Source organism: Lichenostomus cassidix, chromosome 1, assembly GCF_008360975.1.
Source record: "Lichenostomus cassidix isolate B80296 chromosome 1, HeHo_3.0, whole genome shotgun sequence".
Classification (NCBI taxonomy): Eukaryota; Metazoa; Chordata; class Aves; order Passeriformes; family Meliphagidae; genus Lichenostomus; species Lichenostomus cassidix.
This window is the reverse complement of record NC_139479.1, coordinates 1,794,609-1,814,927: the sequence shown is the minus strand read 5'-3', so window position 1 is coordinate 1,814,927 and position 20,319 is coordinate 1,794,609. Positions and strand designations below refer to the sequence as shown.

At 44.6% G+C, this 20,319-nt stretch overlaps 2 protein-coding genes and 1 long non-coding RNA gene across 3 annotated transcripts in view; 2 read left to right on the top strand and 1 right to left on the bottom strand.

Annotated features, from left to right (window-relative positions):
- Positions 1 to 20,319, top strand: part of LOC146444042 (uncharacterized) — a 288,082-nt gene that overhangs the window by 2,002 nt on the left and 265,761 nt on the right. The window lies entirely within an intron of this gene.
- On the bottom strand, positions 999 to 7,044 carry LOC146444045 (carbonyl reductase [NADPH] 1-like). Its single transcript, XM_085079481.1, has 4 exons — positions 6,917 to 7,044; positions 5,532 to 5,851; positions 2,823 to 2,930; positions 999 to 1,995 (listed from the first exon to the last, which is right to left on the bottom strand). The coding sequence occupies exons 2-4, from the start codon at positions 5,815 to 5,817 to the stop codon at positions 1,559 to 1,561; spliced, it is 831 nt and encodes a 276-aa protein (XP_084935607.1). The 5' UTR covers positions 5,818 to 5,851; positions 6,917 to 7,044; the 3' UTR covers positions 999 to 1,558.
- On the top strand, positions 7,112 to 14,695 carry SETD4 (SET domain containing 4). The gene is made up of 11 exons (XM_085079361.1): positions 7,112 to 7,130; positions 7,963 to 8,066; positions 8,506 to 8,601; positions 9,397 to 9,434; positions 9,650 to 9,738; positions 10,369 to 10,798; positions 11,695 to 11,869; positions 12,359 to 12,440; positions 12,686 to 12,766; positions 13,338 to 13,461; positions 13,720 to 14,695. Exons 2-11 carry the CDS (start codon positions 7,997 to 7,999, stop codon positions 13,852 to 13,854), a joined length of 1,320 nt encoding a protein of 439 aa, XP_084935487.1. The 5' UTR covers positions 7,112 to 7,130; positions 7,963 to 7,996; the 3' UTR covers positions 13,855 to 14,695.

Here is a 20,319-nt window from a genome sequence, read left to right as displayed (position 1 = left end):
AAAGCAGATCCTGAGTTAGACTTAAGAAGGAGCTTTACAGATCACAGGGGATACTTAGAAACTAATTTGTATTTAGCACTGGATATGACCTGGCTGTGGTCAAGGTACCCACAGCTCTTCCAGTCTGGTCCTTCCACAAAACAAAGGCCAAGGTGTGTTTGGAATGTTTGGAGATGCCAAGGAGATGGACACACAGCTTTGAAGCTCAGTGACTCAGACAGCATTTCAGGGATGGAGAATTAGGCAGGATTCCCCAGTGCTGGATGAAGTCTCTTAAAGCTGTGCACAAACTCTGACAGAATCAAAGAGCCACGTTGTGTTTTGCTGAGAAACCATTATCACAACTGGAAGGACACACACAGACTGGGTTTTTACTGTGGTATATCAGGAGGGATGAGTTACACTGTAGCAGCCTAAACTTTACACTTTACTTTGTAATTTTTCCCCCTAAACCAAAGGCCTCTGAGGTTTTTTTCTTCCCAGAGAATAGCTAACCATGAGAACTTTTGGCCTTCCCTTCAAGGAGCTCTGGGGCATGGCTGATGAGGTAATTCTTCACAAAAACAATAGCTCCTGTATGCTGAAAAGACCGATTTATAACCTGCCCTTTGTTCTGTGCTGATAAGCAATTAATTACCCCCCACAACACTTCTTTCCAAAGCTTCCCTGAACACAAACTGTTCTGGGGGTGCCAATGTCAAACCCAGTCAGGTGAGGCTCTATGGCATCACCTCCTTGACTCCTGATTAACAATTAACAAGCCCATTATTGATTTGTCATTACTAACAACAGCTTTATGGGTGATTGTTTCCAGCTCCTTCAGCCTCAGAAGTGGCAATTTTTCAACTCTGAGCATTTGAAAGGCAATAAGCAGCATTTAAAGCAAATGTAGAGCTCTTCACATTACTTACAGTTTATGTTCCTGCTATGTGGAGAGGCATTCATCCAGATTTTAATCAGGAAGCTTCTGGCTGAGCAATAAAAGAACTGAGGAACACTTTGCTGTGGCAGGTCTGTAGTTTATTTTCTCTGTATTCAGTGCACACACCACACATTCCAGCCACAAACTTAGCTGCAGAAAATCAAAATACACTTTCAAGCTTTTTAAGTTTCTAGTACCACAATAAGCCAGTTGAATGAATATAAATCAGTAATTATTTACTGTTATATTAATATAACCAACTGATTAGGTTTGGTTATAAGTGGTGTATCAGTGCTATTTTTATTTTCACCTAATTCCATTTAGCTCTGATAGTAAGGAATGTCTGGTACAACAGTGATTCTGTCCTGGTCTTAGGATTCTCCCCCCCAAACTGGTGACAATGTAGCTCTACAACAACCTCATCCTCTTTAGGAAACTATGCACAGCCTCCAGAAGCAGCTCTGCATCCTGGAAAAATCTACTGTGCTGAAAAATAATAAGGCACCTGCTTCCTCACCCCAACTCCATGTCCAAGATCCATCCCAGGGGGAGTGGGAAAAGGGCTGGCAGTGATGGAATTAAGGGTAAAATCAGGTCAGTTAGGTTAGGCACCTTTCCATCCCCACCCTCCTGAGCTCACCAGGTTTTGACAGTTTTCTCACTGACAAATTGGCCATGAGGAGCATCAGCATTGGAAGGCAAAAGGGCCAAATAAACAGGGGTCTCAGCCCCCTCCTCTGGGGACTTGGTGGCGTTGGGACCTGCCATGTCTGTCCTCACCCAGCCCGGGCAGCAGGCATTGAGGAGGATGTGGTCACCTTTCCTTTGCTCATTTAACATCCGCGCTTGGATCCTGGACAAGACGGTGACCCCAATTTTGGACACCCCATAGGCAGTGTTGGGCCAACCCTCCTTCTCATGGACTCTGTTCTTGGTATCTTCCACAAACTTGTTCATGAGTTGCACCAACTCCTCCTCAGTGATGGTGTCACTGCGGAATTTCTTCTGGAGCTCTGGGCTGCAGCGTCCCAGGGCTGAGCAGCTCACCATGCTGGAGACATTCACCACCCGACCTGAAAAGAGAAGAAAAACTGATTATTTTCACACATATTAAGGTCACTCTGAAGTGGGGCTGCTGTTCAGTTCTGGATTCACTCCTCAGGTGAATGCCTGTAAAATAATTTGGTGGGTTGTTCTGCAGAGCTCTTGGAAGACCAGAGTTAACTCAGTGTTTTAATTCTAATAAATTCCATTACAGAGGGTAATTTAAGGTGTGAACCTGCAAAAGTTTCAGATAAACCTCCAGGAAACAACCAACCTGTAGGTATATTCTTACTACTACAGTAGAAAGAATACCTGGAGATTTACAAATTTAAGAATGTATCTCCCAACACTTTGCTAAAAGGAACAAGTCAGCTGAATCAGTAAATCACTCATCATTTCCAAATTATGCTGCACCTCTTATTTATTAATTATGCTATCCTCTCTTTCCTGTTACTTCACAACCATTCTGGTGATGAATACAGGGATTTAATGTTAAAGCCACAGAAATTAATCCTGTTAATGACTTTATGAACAGTCATCCTTCACTTTAGTACAAGAGGACTAGATTGCAACATTGGCACTGTTTATTCTCTCCCCAAAATTCATTGACTCTGCTTTTTCCTTCTTCCCCAGGAACTAACAATTTCCAGTTTTTTCATCTACTTGATTTTTTTCTTAAAAACTTGGATGTATTTAAATATTAGGAGACTACAGTTCATTTATAGCAGCAAACACATCACAGCACCACATCAAATCCAGCTGAAACATGGGTACAGTGAGACTGGACAAGATTTTCTCATTTAAAAGGGCAAAAATTCATACAAAACAATCTCTTTACTTGCTATGTTTCACTTACCATAAGGCTTCATAAGAGGCAGCAATTCTGTGCAAACATTCTTGGTTCCAAAGAAGTTTGTCTTCAGTGTAACCTCAGCTTGGATTGCAAATGGAGTTGTGTCATTAACTGGCCAGAAGAGGTGGCAAGGAAGGGGAAAAGAAAACAAAAATCAGAATTGTACTACTGTTTGAATAAAAGTTACCAAACCCCAAATGTTTACCCTAGTTACTGCTTTTAATAATTAGAAAATATGATCAATTAAAACATATAAGAAAAGCTTTTCCTAAAGAAGGCAGAGGTAGGATTTGGTGCAGTCTGAAAATACAAACTAACAAAAAACCTCCATCACCCCAAACCTGAGCAATACTAGTGTTATAAATCACCTGAGGCAACGAACTGTTCTGACACCAGCAAAAGGGTGGGAACTGTAGCCAGGAAAATGAGCTGGCAGAGTGTAAGGAAACCATAGAACTGATGGGGAAGGGGATGATTTCAGAAGTGGCAGTTTGGCACCACCACAAGTGGGGTAGGATTGCTGTGGACTCAGCAATGAGCTCTGCATGCTGCACTTGGAGAACTAAGAGTTAAAGGGAGGAGGAACTAAGAGTTAAAAGTCCCAGCATTGCTGCTCTGCTGCTCCAGGTTCCATCTGGGCAGCAATGGGCACAGACCAGGCAGGTGTTCACTTTCTCCACAGCCCAGCTCCATGGGAACTCAAAGGAGAAATAGTAACAAGAGTAACAACAGCAATAGGTAATTGAGTATTTGATGTGGTCGTGTGTTTATTGCAAAACACGGTTTAATGACCCACAATCACTTGCAAATCATTTATTTGCTTTTAAATCTTACACATGGAGCCAGATCATGACCCATGGCCAGGGTCCAAACTCCTGCTTCCATACTTTCCCCTCCCTTCCTCACACTCCAAACCCCATCCTGAACATCCTGATTTAAGAAGCTTTATTAGACAACTCTTCCCAAGAGGTTCATCCAGGCAACTTACAGCTCCACCACCATTTGATAAAGGAAGTTTTTGGTGGATTAAGGACTTTGCTGGACAAATGCAGCACAAAACCAAAATAACAGAATTTAATGGCCAATGTAATCTTTGACAGACTGCAAGAGCATATAATGCTACAATAAAGAAAGGAAAGCATCAATTCTGGGATGGCAGCAGGAACTTGGTGGGGCAAGAAGCAAGCTTGGGTAGAAACACCAATCTGGGAAGCAAAAACCAGAACAATGAGAGAAGCACCACAGCAAGTTCTTACACAGATGCTACACCCTCCGTGCTTGATAGTTACACAGCAACAGTGACAAGAGTCCTTCATCACATTCTAAATTATGTGACCTACTGCTGAGTCATTGTAGTCAGCCCGAGGAAAGTCAAAGCTAAACATCTGGAAGTGATATTTTAACTGCTGCTGGAATCTCTTCTGAGCCCACCCTGAAGCTCAGACAATTCTATTAAGAGTTGCCTCCTATTAAGCTGATGTTGATCATAAGCAATTTGCCTATAAAGTAACAGGCATAAAAAGGGACTGGGCTTCATTCAGAACATCATCACTGCACTGCTACTCCATGAGAGGTTCCCTACTCTCTTTCACTTTGCAGCCATTCCCTGTGTCCTGTCCCTGCAGCCCTTGGCAATTGTCTCTCTCCATGTTTCCTGCAGCTCCTTCAGGCACCAAAAGGCCACAATGAGGTCACCCCAAAGCTTCTCCTCTCCAGGCTGAACAATCCCAGCTCTGCCAGCCTTTCCTCCCAGCAGAGCTGCTCCATCCCTCTGCTCATCCTGCTGCCTCCTCTGCACTCTCTCCAGCAGCTCCAGCTCCTTGCTGTGCTGAGCCCCAGGGCTGGAGCAGCTCTGCAGGTGAGCTCTCACCTGAGCACAGGGGAACAATTCCCTCCACAGAACCATCAGGTTTGTGAGTTGCTCTGTCTGGAGCTAATATGATTCTGGATTTCATGCACACATCAAGAACACATCCTTCCACCTTAAAACTGCTGTGCCTTTCTGCTCAGTGGAGGGTGAAAGGGTTAAATTCTTGCTCAGCATAGCACAATTTAGGTGAACTGGTCTATAGGTGACTGAATGGCCTGACAAAGTTCGAGATGAAAATACTCACCCAGGGACAATGGGTTTTTTTTAATCAGTTGGAATCCCCGAGCAGGCAATGCAGAGAACAAAGCATTTCAGAAGAGAAAAACACAGATCCCTGGAGAATAGGGCTGATATTCCCCCTGGTGATAGTCCTGGGCATTGAGACAATTAACCCAACGAAGCTCACCTGCCCTGTGTGACTCAAGTATTTCCAGGTGGTGCAAACACAACCCTCCAGGGAAGCATGTTTACAGGATCCAAGAATCCCTGAGGTTGGAAAAGCCCTCCCAGCCCATGCAGACCCAGCTGTGCCCAATGGCCACCTTGTCCCCAGCCCAGAGCACTGAGTGCCACAGCCAGGCCTTCCTGGGACACCTGCAGGGATGGGGACTGCAAACCTCCCTGGGCAGCTCCTGCCAAGGCCTGAGCACCCTTTCCATGCAGAAATTCCTGCTGTCCAACCCAAGCCTCCCCGGCACACTGTTCTCACATCATACTTAAGACGACAAGCTTGCTCAACCAAAAATGCATCATGGCACTGGCACAGAAGTGTCGGCTGCACCCACTGCCCTCTCCACACAGCTTAGCAGAACACAGGACTATCCCAACAGACCATTTACTACCTTTGAAAGCGATGCCTGCGTTGTTCACCAGCACGTTGATCCCTCCATACTTCTCCTTGAGGAAATCCCGGAGCGCTCGGATGCTCTGCAGGTCATCGATATCCAGCTGGTGGAAAAGGGGCTTCAGCCCTTCCTGCTGGAGCTGTGCCACGGCAGCCTGGCCACGGCTGACATCCCGGGATGTCAGGTACACATCCCCCTGGAACTGCTTGCACAGGGCCCGCACGATGGCCAAGCCAATGCCTTTGTTGGAGCCTGTCACCACAGCCACCGGCACGCTGGACATTGTCCCCTCGGGGTGCCACTCAGGGTGACACGGACTGCCAACAGCAAAGAAAAAGTCAGTCAGACAGGCAAAATGGCTGTTTGAAAGGAATTGGAATCGTGGAATGGTTTGGGTTGGAAGGGCTCTTAGAGATCATGTCACTGCCATGGGCAGGGGCACCTTCAGTTATCTCAAGGTGCTGCAAGCCCTGTCCAGCCTGGCCTTGGACATTGCCTGGGGTGTGGCATCCACAACCTCTTTGGGCAAACAGTGTTTTTTCTTTAAAATACTGTTTGAAATTCCACCTTGGATTCTGTGAAGCAACATTCCTGTGCACACCGTGTAAATGCCTAATGTAGCACAAGGTATTCATTGAGAAATCTGGTGTTAAATATTCTAAAGAAAGGCCAACCAGTGATGGGTTAGAAGAAGAAAGAAATGTCTCCACTAAAAAAACGTCAATGACTAACATTAAGTATTAAATTAACTTTTTCTGGGAGTAAGCTCTTCTGCACTTACAACTCACAGCAAGCCTTTCCATTTCTTGGGAATATTCAATGGGTTCAGCTCAAGTTTTGCTTAAAAACTCAAGCTCAAAACCTAAGCAACCTGGTCTAGTGCAAGGTATTCCTGTCCATGGCAAGGGTTGGAACTGGATGATCTTTAATGTCCCAAACCATGAAAAAAACAAGGATGAAGTAGATTTATCTTCCAGTGCCAGGCAGGAGGAGCAATTACAGCCTTTTTGGGGGGAAAGAGCAGACCATAGGCTGACTACCATGCTTATTGTGTAACACACCAGCAGAAAGCCTGCTTGCTGCTTTTCTAACAGTTATAGCGCATCCATAAAAGCGTTAAAAACCCGCTGGTTTTACTCCCCTTTGAAATCATTGCCACGTCTCTTCCAAACTCCCTTGTAACCGCAAGCAGGAATCCGGGGAGGATATAACACTCCAAGAATCTCCAGTGACTTCTCAGGGATTGCAGCTCCCCATTCCCCCTTCACGGCGAGTCTCCCTCACTCCCCTCACGGGAAGGGAACCCGCGGGCCGCCATGAACCCCGAGCCCCTCAGGGGGAAAGGAAAGGCTGAAGAGTTTGGGGGGACACCCAGCACCCACCTTCAGCACCGCGGGGGCTTCTCCCTCGTCCCTCAGCTCCACACAGCGAGAACAGCACACGCTACTCCCCAGCACAGACACTTCCAACCCGCGGGGAAGCGAGATAAGGACGGCCCTAAGATGGCGGGGCAGCCCCGCCTCAGGGGCGGGATGGCGGGTGGGACCGCGGAAAGGGACAGCGAGGGAATGTCGGTGCTTGTGTCCCTTCCATCAGGTGGGTTTGGCAACCCGGGCAGCAATTCCAGCCCGGGAGACACTCGGGAATCACAATCCGGGCGGCCAGGGGAGGATGGGGTTGGATCTCGCCGGGAGGGTGTGCGGAACACGCGCGGTCCCTCAGGAAGTTCCTTCGCAGGCTGTTTGTGTCCCTCCTGTCCCGGGAGTTTGTGCCGAGCGCGAATGGGGGTGTTTTTAGCACAGGATTCCCATTTTTGGGAGCGGGATGAAATGGGATTTGGACTGGATGATCCCTGAGGTGTTTTCAACCTGATGGAATGGGAAGGGATGGAGGGCCTGAGCTGGAGGAGCCCGAGCGCTGTGGGTGATCCCGGCTGCCCCAGGCTTTCCCTCCCGGCAGGGCAAACCTGCATTTTGAGGTTTAGTTCAGGGCAGGTTGGGCAAGAGGAAAGATACCGGGAAAAGGTTGTTCCCCCAGAGGGTGCTGGCAGTGCCCAGGTTCCCCAGGGAATGGGGACATTCCCAAAACTGCCAGAGCTCCCGGAGCCTTTGGACAGCACTGCCAGGGATGCCCAGGCTGGCATTGCTGGGGGTGTGGGCAGGGCAGGGGTTGAACTCAATGATCCTGTGGGTTTATTCCCACTCAGGATATTCCATGATTCTGTAAAAGATTTTCCCATGACACCTTCCACTGTCCCAGGCTGCTCCAAACCCAATGTCCAACCTGGCCTTGGACACTGCCAGGGATCCAGGGGCAGCACAGCTTCTCTGGGAATTCCATCCCAGGGCCTCCCCACCCTCACAATAAATTTGAAAATTACTTCAAATGTTTCTAAATCACTTTTTTCCCCTCTTTTTTAAAAATTCAGGTTGTCTAAAAAAAGGGAAAATCTGTTGCTTAATATGAAGAAAAGCAAAGGTCGGACAGGTCGAAAGAGAAGAAGAAAACGCTTGCAAGGTTTTATGGATGGAGGTATCATCAGTCCTGGAAGTTAAATAATAAAATAACCAATTGCTTGTCAAGGTGTCATTTTATTGTTTGTATTTGTCAAAAGCCTTTGTGCTTGGAAAAGGACATTTGTAAGTGTTACCTTTGTTAATATGCACATAGTTGAGCATTAGTTTGTAGTCCCAAGCAGAGCACGGTGAATATTCTGAGCTCTGTTTTCTGCCTAATGGCAAATATTACATTATTGTGAAATTCCTTGGATATGCTGAGTCATTCCCATAGTTCTGAGACCTCCCAGAGGCCTAGAATTTATTTAGTTCAATGGGAGCCTTTCTTGCTATTCTGTAATGCTCTACAATGTCCAAAATACAGTTTTCTGACTATACAGTAAAATGTTTATATTTCCTTTATTTTCCAGCAGAATGCTCTTTAATAACCTTATTTTTTTTTCTCCTGTTTTTAGTCAACTGCAGTCACAAGCTGGAATACATTAAACTTAAGAAATGGCTGAAAGACAGAGGATTTGAAGACAGTAATTTAAGGCCAGCAGAATTCTGGGGTAATGTTTTAATTATTTATTTATGGTGCAAATTTGTGAATTTTCTAATAATTTTAGATTCCTGCATCCCTTTTGAATTATGCTTCTGGCTGGCATCAGGAAAAAAGCCAGTAACTGTTGCTCTTCTAAGGATTTTTGGAATGTCAATTTCACATATAAAAGTAGATATGGAGGCCTGAAAAAGCCAAAATTTGAAGTGTTAATAACATGATTTTGAAGAATAAAGTAGTTTCCAATATTGGAATCTAACCTTGCTATAATTTCTTAATCTTTTTTTCCCCAAGCAAGTTCAGCAGATCTGGTGCTGCACCCAAGTAAATGATTTTAGAGCTGTGATTCACTTAGTAATGTTTAAAGATATATATTTGTATTTTTTTCTGTTTAAACAGGTTATGTTTAAAACATTTTGCAATATTATGGACAGAGCAGAAAGAATAGAATGGATCAGAGAAAAATATTGTGACTAGAAATCGTAAAGTTTGGCTAAAACTCTGAAAGCAGGACTGCAGCTGGTGATGAAAGATGTGTTTAAGGAAAGAAACTGAGAAAAAGAAGTTGAATAATTGCTAGAACTGGACAGCAAATGCTGCAGGAGAAGCAGGGAGAAGATTTTGAAAAATAAAGAGAATTGGAGAGCAAAGAAATGAGATGTAAATCTGGAACAATCCATAACTGGATTTATGTTTTGTAAGACATAATGTCTGTTCTTGTAGAGCTTTTCCTTGCTGACCTGTTCCCAGATCCCTGATTTTCCATACTACATTTATTTACTCCTTCTCTTTGTTTCTGCTTCAGAGACAGGCAGAGGACTGATGGCAACAAAAGCCCTTCAGGTGAGTGATGTTGGTTCTAACTCAGGAGCTCCTCAGGTTCTTTTGAGATTTCATGATTTTTGCAACAAGCAAAGCTCACAATTCTGTTGTGACTGTCATTTCTGACTTGTAGACTATTGCAGCCATAATGTGAAACCACACTAGCTTTAAATAAGTCATTTACTCTTGACTTTTGCTGTTCTTAGTGTGATTTTTTTTTTTCCCCTCCCTCAAAGGCAGGAGATCTGATCATTTCATTGCCTGAGAAGTGTTTGCTCACCACGGGCACTGTCCTCAGCAGCTGCCTGGGAGGATACATTGGGAAGTAAGTGACAAGTGACACTTGGTGGCCTTCAGTGGGGGTTGTAATGAACCATCTGAAGGGTTGGTGAAGCCCGAAACTGCATTCCCTGAGTGCTGCCAGCATTTCATGGGTATGGAATGCTGAGGTAGGAGAGGTTTGGACACTCAGCATCCCCTTTTTGCTTGGCAATGCTGGAACTTGAGCTGCCTCAGAGCCAGCTTGGACCTAAATGGGAATTATGAGTGGTTTTTGGGTAATTTGTGAATCTGCTTCAATAGGAGAAGGAAGATAAAACTGGGCTGCAAAGCCATGGCTTTTTAGAAAATTTGGAACAAAGTGCCATGCTGGGCATTGAATGTTTGTTGTGTATCCTAAAAAAAACTAACCCAAGGGGTAAACGTGGAATTGTTATTACAAAGCAGCTTTTATTGCCCCTTTGAAATCATCCAAAGGACTTGGGGATGAACTACAAAGAAGTTTAAAATAGAAACTATTTATAACTTCCAAACAACTCTGGTAGAGATAAAACACTGCTGTGTCCATTTCCCATCTCACCTCTGTGGATCTGTTGTGCTGGTTTTATTTTATTTTTATTTTTATTTTTATTTTTATTTTTATTTTTATTTTTATTTTTTTATTTATTCCCAACAGATGGAAGCCCCCTGTGTCTCCTTTGCTGGCACTGTGCACATTTTTGATAGCAGAGAAACATGCTGGGGAGAAATCTCCATGGAAGGCCTACCTGGATGTTTTACCCAAGACCTACACTTGCCCTGCTTGTTTGGATCATGATGTACTAAACCTTCTCCCAGAACCTTTAAAAAAGAAGGCTCAGGAGCAGAGAATGATGCTCCATGAATTGTTCATATCTTCCAAAGCTTTTTTCTCTTCCCTGCAGCCTTTATTTGCTGAAAACACAGCAACTATTTTTAATTACAGTGCTTTAGAGTGGGCTTGGTGCACTATCAATACCAGGACAATCTACATGAAACATCCACAGAGGGAATGTTTTTCCCTGGAGCCAGATGTTTATGCATTGGCACCATATTTAGATTTGTTAAACCACAGCCCAAATGTTCAGGTAAGAACTTAAAAATAGATCAGTAAATTTCTTTATTTGTAAATGCACTCTGTCAATACCATCTGCGTTTCTGTGATGGATGAGGAGTGTGGGGAGGTCAGGGAGAGATCATCAGGAAATGGAGGGACAGGACACAGGGAATGGCTGCAAAGTGCCAGAGGGCAGGGAGAGATGGGATCTTGGGAATTAGGAATTGTTCCCTGGCAGGGTGGGGAGGCCCTGGGATGGAATTCCCAGAGAAGCTGTGGCTGCCCCTGGATCCCTGGCAGTGTCCAAGGCCAGGTTGGAGCAGCCTGGGACAGTGGAAGGTGTCCCTGCCATGGCAGGGGTGGGATGGGATGATCCTTCCAACCCAACCACTCAGTGATTCTATAATTCAAATATCTCACTCCATGCAGCACAGCCAAGGCACAGGGAGACCCCACAGTGCTTGGGGGAGATTTGCATCCAGGGCAGATTTTGGGAAGAGCCACTTGTAAACATAGCCCTGATCTGATCCTAAAATAAAGACAAATTCCTTGTCCTGAGGCAAATTCCAAGTCCCTGTGTTACTTCACCTCTGGCTGAAGCCCCTGAGCAGCCTGATGGGAGAGCACAGAGCATTTCCACCTTCTGTCAGGCTCTGTGTGCCAACACTGAGCTGGGGCAGCACAGGAGAGGCCAACTCTGCCTGGAACCATCTGTCCCTGCAGATCTGGGATCTCTCCAACAAGTCCTCACATGCTGCAGGCCTTGATGTTTGTTCTCCACACTCATGGGTTGCCTTTTCACACCCCTGAAATACTTTTCTCCCAGTGTTAGGGAGCTCTTCAATCCTTTTGGGGTCTTCAAATTCAAGGTTTGTTTCCTTTTTCACCTTGCCAAGAGTAAAACCTTTTGTTTTTCACTCCCTGAAGGTCAAGGCTGCGTTTAACGAGCAGACAAGGAGCTATGAAATTTGGACAACTTCCCAGTGCAGAAAATATCAGGAAGTTTTTATCTGCTATGGACCTCATGATAATCAGAGGTTGCTGCTGGAATATGGATTTGTTGCCATGGATAATCTTCACAGCAGTGTTTATGTCTCATCAGGTTGGATTTATGGGATTGTCTGGACCTTGAAAGGCACAATAACAGAGAACTGAGCTTGTAAATTCTCAAGGAGCGGGAAAGGGTTTGATACCTCTTTGCATAGAGTTTAATGATTTAATTTTTTCTTAATTAAAAATGTTCTTTGTTAACATTTTCTTTTATAAAATGGTAATTATTAACAGCATCTATGCAGAGATTTCATCTGGATGTCTCAGATTAAAATCCTGATCTGCACAAACTGAACTTGCTTGGAGTGGTTCATAAATTCAATTTGAGTCAGGATTTCTCTTATAAGGACACAGTCCTGGAGATTGCTGATAGATTTTGGGAAGTAGAAACACTTTTGATTCTGGAAAGTTCACAGAAATTTAGCAGGTTTTGATCTTCGTCCTACTTGAAAAATATGTCTGAAATGTTATTTCAGAGTTGATGATTTTGTTTTCTTTTACAAACCATTTCTTTAAATATCTGAAATGTATTTTTCTGCAGATATTCTCCTCAAGTATTTTTCACCACTGGACAAGCAGAGAAAGGCCAAAGTTTCAATTCTAAAGGATCATGATTTCCTAGAGTAGGTATCTGGATTTGTTTCCTGGTGAGATTTTTATTCAGTTTTTCTGGGACTCAAATTTTGCTTCTAGTATCAAAATCCACCAAAAAAAAAATTTATTTTTTAAACAACCTCACTGCTTGGGAGTGATGGAGAAGTTGTAAAAACCACAATCAAAGCTTGAGATCTTCCCTTGCTGACAAATGCCAGGAGGAAAATGTCACACTGTAAAATCTCACCTTCATCTCATCCCTTTGGCTTTGTAGGAACCTAACCTTTGGATGGGATGGACCATCTTGGAGACTCCTGACAGCCCTCAAGGTGTTAAGTCTGGAAGCAGATGAATTGTAAGTTGCAGCACTCTGAATATTGAATATTTGGTTGATGTCCTGTGGCTGCTTTGGTGTTTTTCTTTCTTGGATTAATAGCCACACTCCATTGTTTTCTATTTCAAGCCCCAGATATTCCTTCAAGGTTTGGACTCCTTTTTCCTGTTGGTTAACAGCATTTAAAATTTCATCAAACCTGATTTCCTTGACTCATGTGTTCCACAGGCTGGAATTCCAGGGCCAAATAAATCGCTGAAATTCATTTCCAGGGACTGTCAGTGCAGTTGGAACATTTGTTCCAAATGGCAAACCTGCCTCAAACATCAGAGATGGAAAACGGTTACCTGCACTTTGCTTGGAATAAATGAAACGAGGGAATAAATAAATAAATGAGAAAAAGGGTTGTTTGGAGTTGTTTGTGCTTTGAAGGTTCATTGCCAAGTGGAATAAATTGATATAAGAGCTAAAAATAAATCCCTGTGATGGCTTACAAGGCCAGGTGAGGGGGAGTGCAGCAGAACCACATGTTTGGCATCCAGCTGGGGAGTGCAGCAAATAATTTTATTTTGTTCAAACATTTTGCTTCCAGTGCCTGCTGGAGGAGGACCCTGCTTGGGGATGTCATCTCAGCCAGGAATGAACAGCAGGCTTTGGATACAGCAGTGAAAATTTGTCATTTTTTAATAGAGGAGAGCCAGCATGTCCTTCTCCAGGTAATTGGAGAAGAACAAGGTAGCTCAGATTCGTTTCTTTCCTATCTTAATGTCATTTTAGGGGTGAGAATTTTGATGATTTTTCCCTTTCCCCTCTTCTTCCCCTCTTACTATTAAAGTTTCTCTGGTGGAATTTAAAAACCCCACTAGTTTGACATACTTGATGAAATCCCCACAGATTTCCACAAATTTTCTCTTTGTATCCTATTAAATAATCAAACATTTTTAATCATTTCACCCCATTTGTCTCAACTCCAGATTTCCCAGTTGAAAAAGGACAAAGAGAACCTCAAACCCCAGCTGGCTTTGGTGGAAATGCTGCGCTCAGAAGACCTGAAGATCCTTCAAAAATCAGCTGAGATTCTTTGCAACTTGAATTTGGCAACAACTTGAGCCCCTGGAGCTGTGGATATTCAGGGATTATTGCTGTGGACCTGAGCAGCAAAGAATAATTTCAAAATTCATCAGGATAATTTTGTTCTTTGCTGACCTTCACACAAAAGGTTCTGCTGAAGTGAAGAGCTCGAGCTCCTTGTGTGGTTTGGAGAAAAAAAGATTTTTTAAAGCATTTCAGGGCAGGACCCTTCTTTAAGCTGCACAGACTTCGTTTGTAATTGTGATTGTGTTGTGATTATTTTCCGTTTTGTGGTTTTAAAAAGTGTTTATTTTTGTAAATACATTACTTCATTTTCTACAAGCCTTCTCTATTTTATTTTTCTAAAGTTCTTGCTGGAGCTGGAACTCCATTTCTTACATTCTTGGGGTCACCTTACCTTCAGATTTGACTCAATTGCGTTCTTAACTCCATATTTTACACTCTTGCTAGTCCCATTCAGTCCTGATCAGTTTAGATTGGATATCAGGAATTATTTTTCCATGGAAAGGGCTGTAAAACATTGGACCAGAATGCCCAGGGAAGAGTCACCATCCTTGGAAATGTTCAAAAAACGTGGATGTACCACTTGAGGACTTTGTTTAAAGGTGACCATGGTGGTGCTGGGGTGATGGTTGGACTTTGAGCTTAAAAATCTTTTCCAGCCTTAAGGAATTTGGTGTTCTCTGGCTCTGAATTGCCTCCTGAGATTCCTTTGGATTTGGGAATGCTGTAGTGTAGGGAATTCTCCCCAGTTTGCCTCAAGGTCCTTCTGTGCCACTGGCAGCAGCAAAGAGCAGCTCAGCCCTGCCCCTGTTTGACCTCCTGCCTTCCTTTAATAAACCCTTTCTCATTCTCTAACACCAGCTGCGTTTCTAATTTCACAATTTTATATCAAAATGGTGCCAGAGTCAAGGGAGATAAGGATGTTTGGTTAGTTCATTTCCCTTTTTTCCTGGGGCTGGTTATTTTAAGAACAGCTCCTGTACAGTGTGTCTGGTGAGGTGAATACGAGTTGGACAGAAGTTTGATTTGCTTCAGGGTTGCTCTGGGGGTTCCACATTGATTCCAGGTGGTTTGGCTATGAGCTCTGCTCCTGGAACTCCTACACATTTTCCAGGGAGAGCAGGAAGGGGGTCTGGAAGTGCAGGAAAGAAGGCAGAGCACAGCAATTTATGTGTATATATAGAAATACAACTTAAATTTAAACTTAAATTTTTTTGACTCAACCTAAACTATGTGGAAGTCAAGGCATCCTAAGCAGAGCTGAGAGCTTGAGGAAGCAGCAGCTCTGGGAGTCCTCTCCACCTCTTTTTTCTGGGCACTAAATGAAGTTTTCAGAGTGCAAATTCTCCTTCTCAGCCTCTGCTTTGAGCTGCAAACAGCATCTCTTCAGTGCTGTGCAGTTAACATCTGACTGTGGCTCTCTGCTCCCTGAGAAGGGATTTAGCTGGGATCTCACTGTGGGAAAAACTGCTTTATTTCCCTCTTTGTATAAATTTCCTTTCAGATTGAATCTTCAAATCTGAGCAACAGTGGGAATAAACTCACGTTCTGCTCAGGAGTGATACAAACCTGCTCCAGACCATGGCAGGGAGTTGGATTCTCTTCCAGCATTTCATTCCTAACTGAAGATTAGGAAAAAAAATTCCCTGGAAGAGTGGTGAGGCCTTGGGATGAGCTGCCCAGGGAGGTTTGCAGTCCCTGTCTCTGGCAGTGTTCAGGAGGAGTCTGGATGTGGCCCTTGGGGACATGGTTTGGGTGATGCTGGTGCTGCTGGGGTGGCACTGGCTGATCCTGAAGGGCTTTTCCACCCCAATAATTCTGGGATTCGAGGAGAGCTGAAGTGGGAATGAGCTCAGTGGCTGCAGCAAAAACTCTGAGCCACTTGATTTCATCTGATAAGAGCACGAGGCAGAAATTGCACACCTTGATTTTTTATTTTTGAAGAGAGGTGTTGATTCAGTGAAGTCACTGCAAAATGATAAACATGAAACCTCCTGACAATACCTTTGCTGTGTCAATTTGTGTAAATACAACATGGATTTTCTTTGATCTTCTGCAGAAAAAAAGCTTCTAGTTTGCAGTTTTCTTCTGTAATATATGGAGCTCATCTGTCACTGCTGAGTGCCTTCAGGCCTGTCTGCTTTGGGACAAGATAAGGAAGTATCAACTTCATAGCCTTTGAAATGAAAAGCTTTTAAATAATGATAAATAAAATAATGAAAGCTTTTAAATAAACCTGAAAACATTGCCAAGATGACATTCCCAAAGAAAGAGCTTTTAAAAAATTATGTCTCCCAAAAAGTGCCACACTTGGGGCAGAATTTGAAGCGTTTGTTTCCACTCAGTGATTGAAGGGATAGATTTAATGAACTCTAGGATACAGGGAAATATGCCAACAAAACTTTAGGGGTTTCTTTCAATAGTAACAGGTTTTTCAGAGAAGCTGTGGCTGCTCCATCCCTGGAAATACCCAAGGCCAGGTTGGATGGGATTTGGAGCACTCTGGGATAGTGGAAGTTGTCCCTGGCCATGGCAGGGGGTGGAATAATTTTTAATATCCCTTCCAACCCAAAGCATTCCATCAATGGAAAGAAAAAAAGTTACATTTCCAGCTCATTCCACTGAATGTTCCAATGTATTTCTGTAATTCCAGAATTCAGGTTTAGAAAGCACTGCAGTGAAGTGTATTCAGGGGAAAACCAAAGATAATTAATCCCAAACTAATTGTATAAAATGTAAAACCAATGCTGTCCACTAGATGATGCAGCTGTACTGCAGAGAAATAAGAGATTACAGTACATCCCCATCCAATTATAATCCTATTTACTGTATTATATCTTTAAGAACTATTCTCTTCAGTGATAATACCACAACTGAATTGAGATAAATAGTTGATAATGTAATTTTCTTTCTGCTGGTTTCAAGTGAAAATCAAAGCTTTGTAGTCTTTTATCTTCTCTCAGTTTTATTGGATTTTTACTGTTGGAGTTGTTCCTCTCACAAGTTTCCTCATGTCATTCCCCTGGGAATTGTCACTCAAGACAGAGTTCAAATCATTGGACTGGATGATCTGCAAGGTCTCTTCCACCACTGATGATTCTGTGATGCCAGGAGCTTGACTCTGATGGTTTCATTGGTGGGATTGCAGTGGGGAAGTGTGTTAATAAAACTCCTCCTGTGTTTTATTTCTTCAGAATTGGGGGCCAGATGGATCTTTGGCACAAATCCCTTTCAATAGTGTGCTTTGATGGAGCAGATTGAAACATTGCCTCTGACTGGGGTGATTTTGGAGAAGGGAAGCTTTGGGGTGACCTCATTGTGGCCTTGCAGGGCCTGAAGGAGCTGCAGGAAACATGGAGAGAGACAATTGCCAAGGGCTGCAGGGACAGGACACAGGGAATGGCTGCAAAGTGCCAGAGGGCAGGGAGAGATGGGATCTTGGGAATTAGGAATTGTTCCCTGGCAGGGTGGGGAGGCCCTGGGATGGAATTCCCAGAGAAGCTGTGGCTGCCCCTGGATCCCTGGCAGTGTCCAAGGCCAGGTTGGACATTGGGGCTTGGAGCAGCCTGGGACAGTGGAAGGTGTCCCTGCCATGGCTGGGGTGGCACTGGATGGGATTTAAGGTCCCTTCCAACCCAAACCATTTTGGGATTCCCTGATGGCAGAGCTGGGCTGGAGGAATCATCAGCTGAGCTCTGCATCCCTTGCAGACACATTCCAGAGGCTCTGGATTTGTTATTTTAGATTTCTCTCCTGCTGGGGCTGCTCTGGCAGGAGCTGGCAGGGCCAGCTTGACTCATGACCCTTGGCAGGCAGAGATGAGGGGACAAGGGACACTCAGCAGGAGGCTGGTGCCACCCCTGTCTGTGCCACCCTGCCTGGGCTGGCAGCCAGAGCCTGTCCACAAGAAGCCACCAAGGAATTGCCGGGAATTTGTGTGTCCTTCCCATGAGATGAGCTCTGCATGGATAGAGATGCTTGCATGGGTGGTCTGGCCTGAAGAGGATGTTGGGGAAGGATCAGAAGGCATTTTGGCATTTTTTTGGCAGTGTTGGAGGCTTTTTGTTGTTTGGTCCACCTGGGGATGTCTCAGATGGACATGGACCCAGGTGGGAAATCTCTCATTTCCCATTCCAGGCTTTGGCTATGTCAGTGTGTCCCACAATCCCAGAATTTTTTGGCTTGGAAGGGACCTTAAAGACCATCCAGTTCCACCCCTACCATGGGCAGGGATACCTTCCACTAGAAAAAAATCAGGGAGTTGTGGAGAGCCAAAAAAAAAAAAAAAAAGAAACAACACTGAAAAAACAATGAGTTAAACCTTCCTAATTTCCAAATAAAATGTTTTTGTTAGAGAAAATGGGTAGAGAATTGTGAAACAGCGAAACTCCAGACCCCTGGAAAATGAAACAGCCTGGGAAATGTTCTTAATGCACCCACATTCTCTGGAGTTTCCCCCCTGCTTCCCCCACGGGTTCAGGATTTGGATCTAAGTCAATAACAAGATGCAACTGTTGAATGTCAAGGAGTGGGGAAATGGGAGTGAATTTGGCTAATTCACACAACAGCTGCTGCTCTTGGGTTGTGTTAGTTGGAAAAAGATGCTGCTCCCCTTGGGAGGAAGAGACAAATTTGGGGTAATTTGGAGTTCTAGGGGCAACAAGCAGCAGGGCTGTGATGCTGTGTGAGCTCAGCCAGGCAGCAGAGAGGACATGAGGATTGAGACAAACACTGCTGACAGTTTAGATGGAAATGTGGAGCTAAATGGACCCCAAGCCTGTGTCTGAAAGGAGAAAAGCCAAAAGAGAACTAACACTAAGTTATTTAAATCATTCTTTAAACACAGTGGTAGAGCTTGAGCTATTTTTACCTGTCTCAAAGCTCTCCGTGATTCATAAATCATTTAAAAAAATGGAATATTCTGGTTATTACTGGCGGCAGCTGATTTGTAAATCAAGTGCTGGTGGCAGGAAGCTCCAGCCTGTTTTGCCCTCTGCCTGCTTCAATACTGGGGAATCATTCCCTCCATCAATGCACTTCAATTTCCGAGGAATGATGTGGAACAGAGCGCCCAGCAGCTCCTCCTTTGTTTATAGCCAGAAACTCTCTGGCTGCTTAAAAGAACATGAAAAGCAGCTCCTTTCCTATTACTGTCAAACAAACCTCACCTCCCCGCTTGCATCCCGCGGGATTTGTCCCCGGCAGGAAGCTCAGCCCCAGCCCTGCGAATCCAGAACTTCCAGGCACTTCAGAGGGAGGAAAAGAGCTCTTTCATCATGTTCGGTTTTCTCCGCTGCTTTATTTCACTGAAAACATCACTCACGACCAAATGGTCTTTGTCAGGGGTAATTGGCGAATGCTGCAGGAGCTTTTCAAGGCTGTCTGGATGGAAAATCTCAAAAGCTGTTGTCTGCACCGAAAGAAAATATTGCATTTGATCTTTTTTCATGCTCGCTGCAGACATGATGTATGTCTGCATTCCTCAGCCCGAGGAATTCTGGCTGTTTGGGTTTCGCTGCCTTTCAATGACAGGAAGTAGCACTTCACCCTCATTTTGCACTATTGTCTGGGAATTAACCACAACACAACAGTAATGTACATTTTTTTTTGGTGCCTCGAGGAGGTTGGTTTTTATTAGCCATTTATTGTGGTTTGCTCGTTGGCAAGTGGCAGATTGTCCCAGTGATAGCTGTGGCTCTTGCATTTCAGCTGTGTTTGGATTGAAATGTGGATTGAAACGTGGATTTCTTTTGGTGGCTTCTTCCTAAGTGGTGGTTTGCTCCAAGATTCCTGTGCAATAAATCAGCTTTGCCCTCCTGCAGTTGGAAAAATGTGCTGCAGCTCTGCTCACCTCTGAGATTTTTGGTCACCCAGACAAGGGACAGACAGCATGTGACATCAGCGCTGTGGGGCATGGCTGCAGAGCTGGGGTGGAACTGTGGACTCATGGAATGGTTTGGGTTGGAAGGAACTTTAAAGATCAGCCAGTTCCATGGGCAGGGACACCTTCCACTGTCCCAGGCTGCTCCAGTCTGGCCTTGGACACTTCCAGCACCTGCCACTTCTCTGGGAATTCTATCCCAGCCCCTCAGCACCCTCACAGGAAAGAATTCCTTCCCAATATCCCATTTATCCCTGCCTTCTGGCAGTGGGAAGTAATTCCTTCTTCTCCTGTCCCTCCAGCCCTTGTCCCCAGTCCCTCCCCAGCTCTCCTGGAGCTCCTTTAGGCCCAGGAAGTGGCTCTGAGATCTCCCTGGAGCTTCTCTTCTCCAGACTGCTGGGAATGGCACAGAATCATCAAGGAGAGCCTTCAGGATCAGCCAGTGCCACCCCAGCAGCACCAGCATCACCCAAACCATGTCCCCAAGGGCCACATCCAGACTCCTCCTGAACACTGCCAGAGACAGGGACTGCAAACCTCCCTGGGCAGCTCATTCCAAGGCCTCACCACTCTGTGAGGGAAATTTTCTTTCCCAATC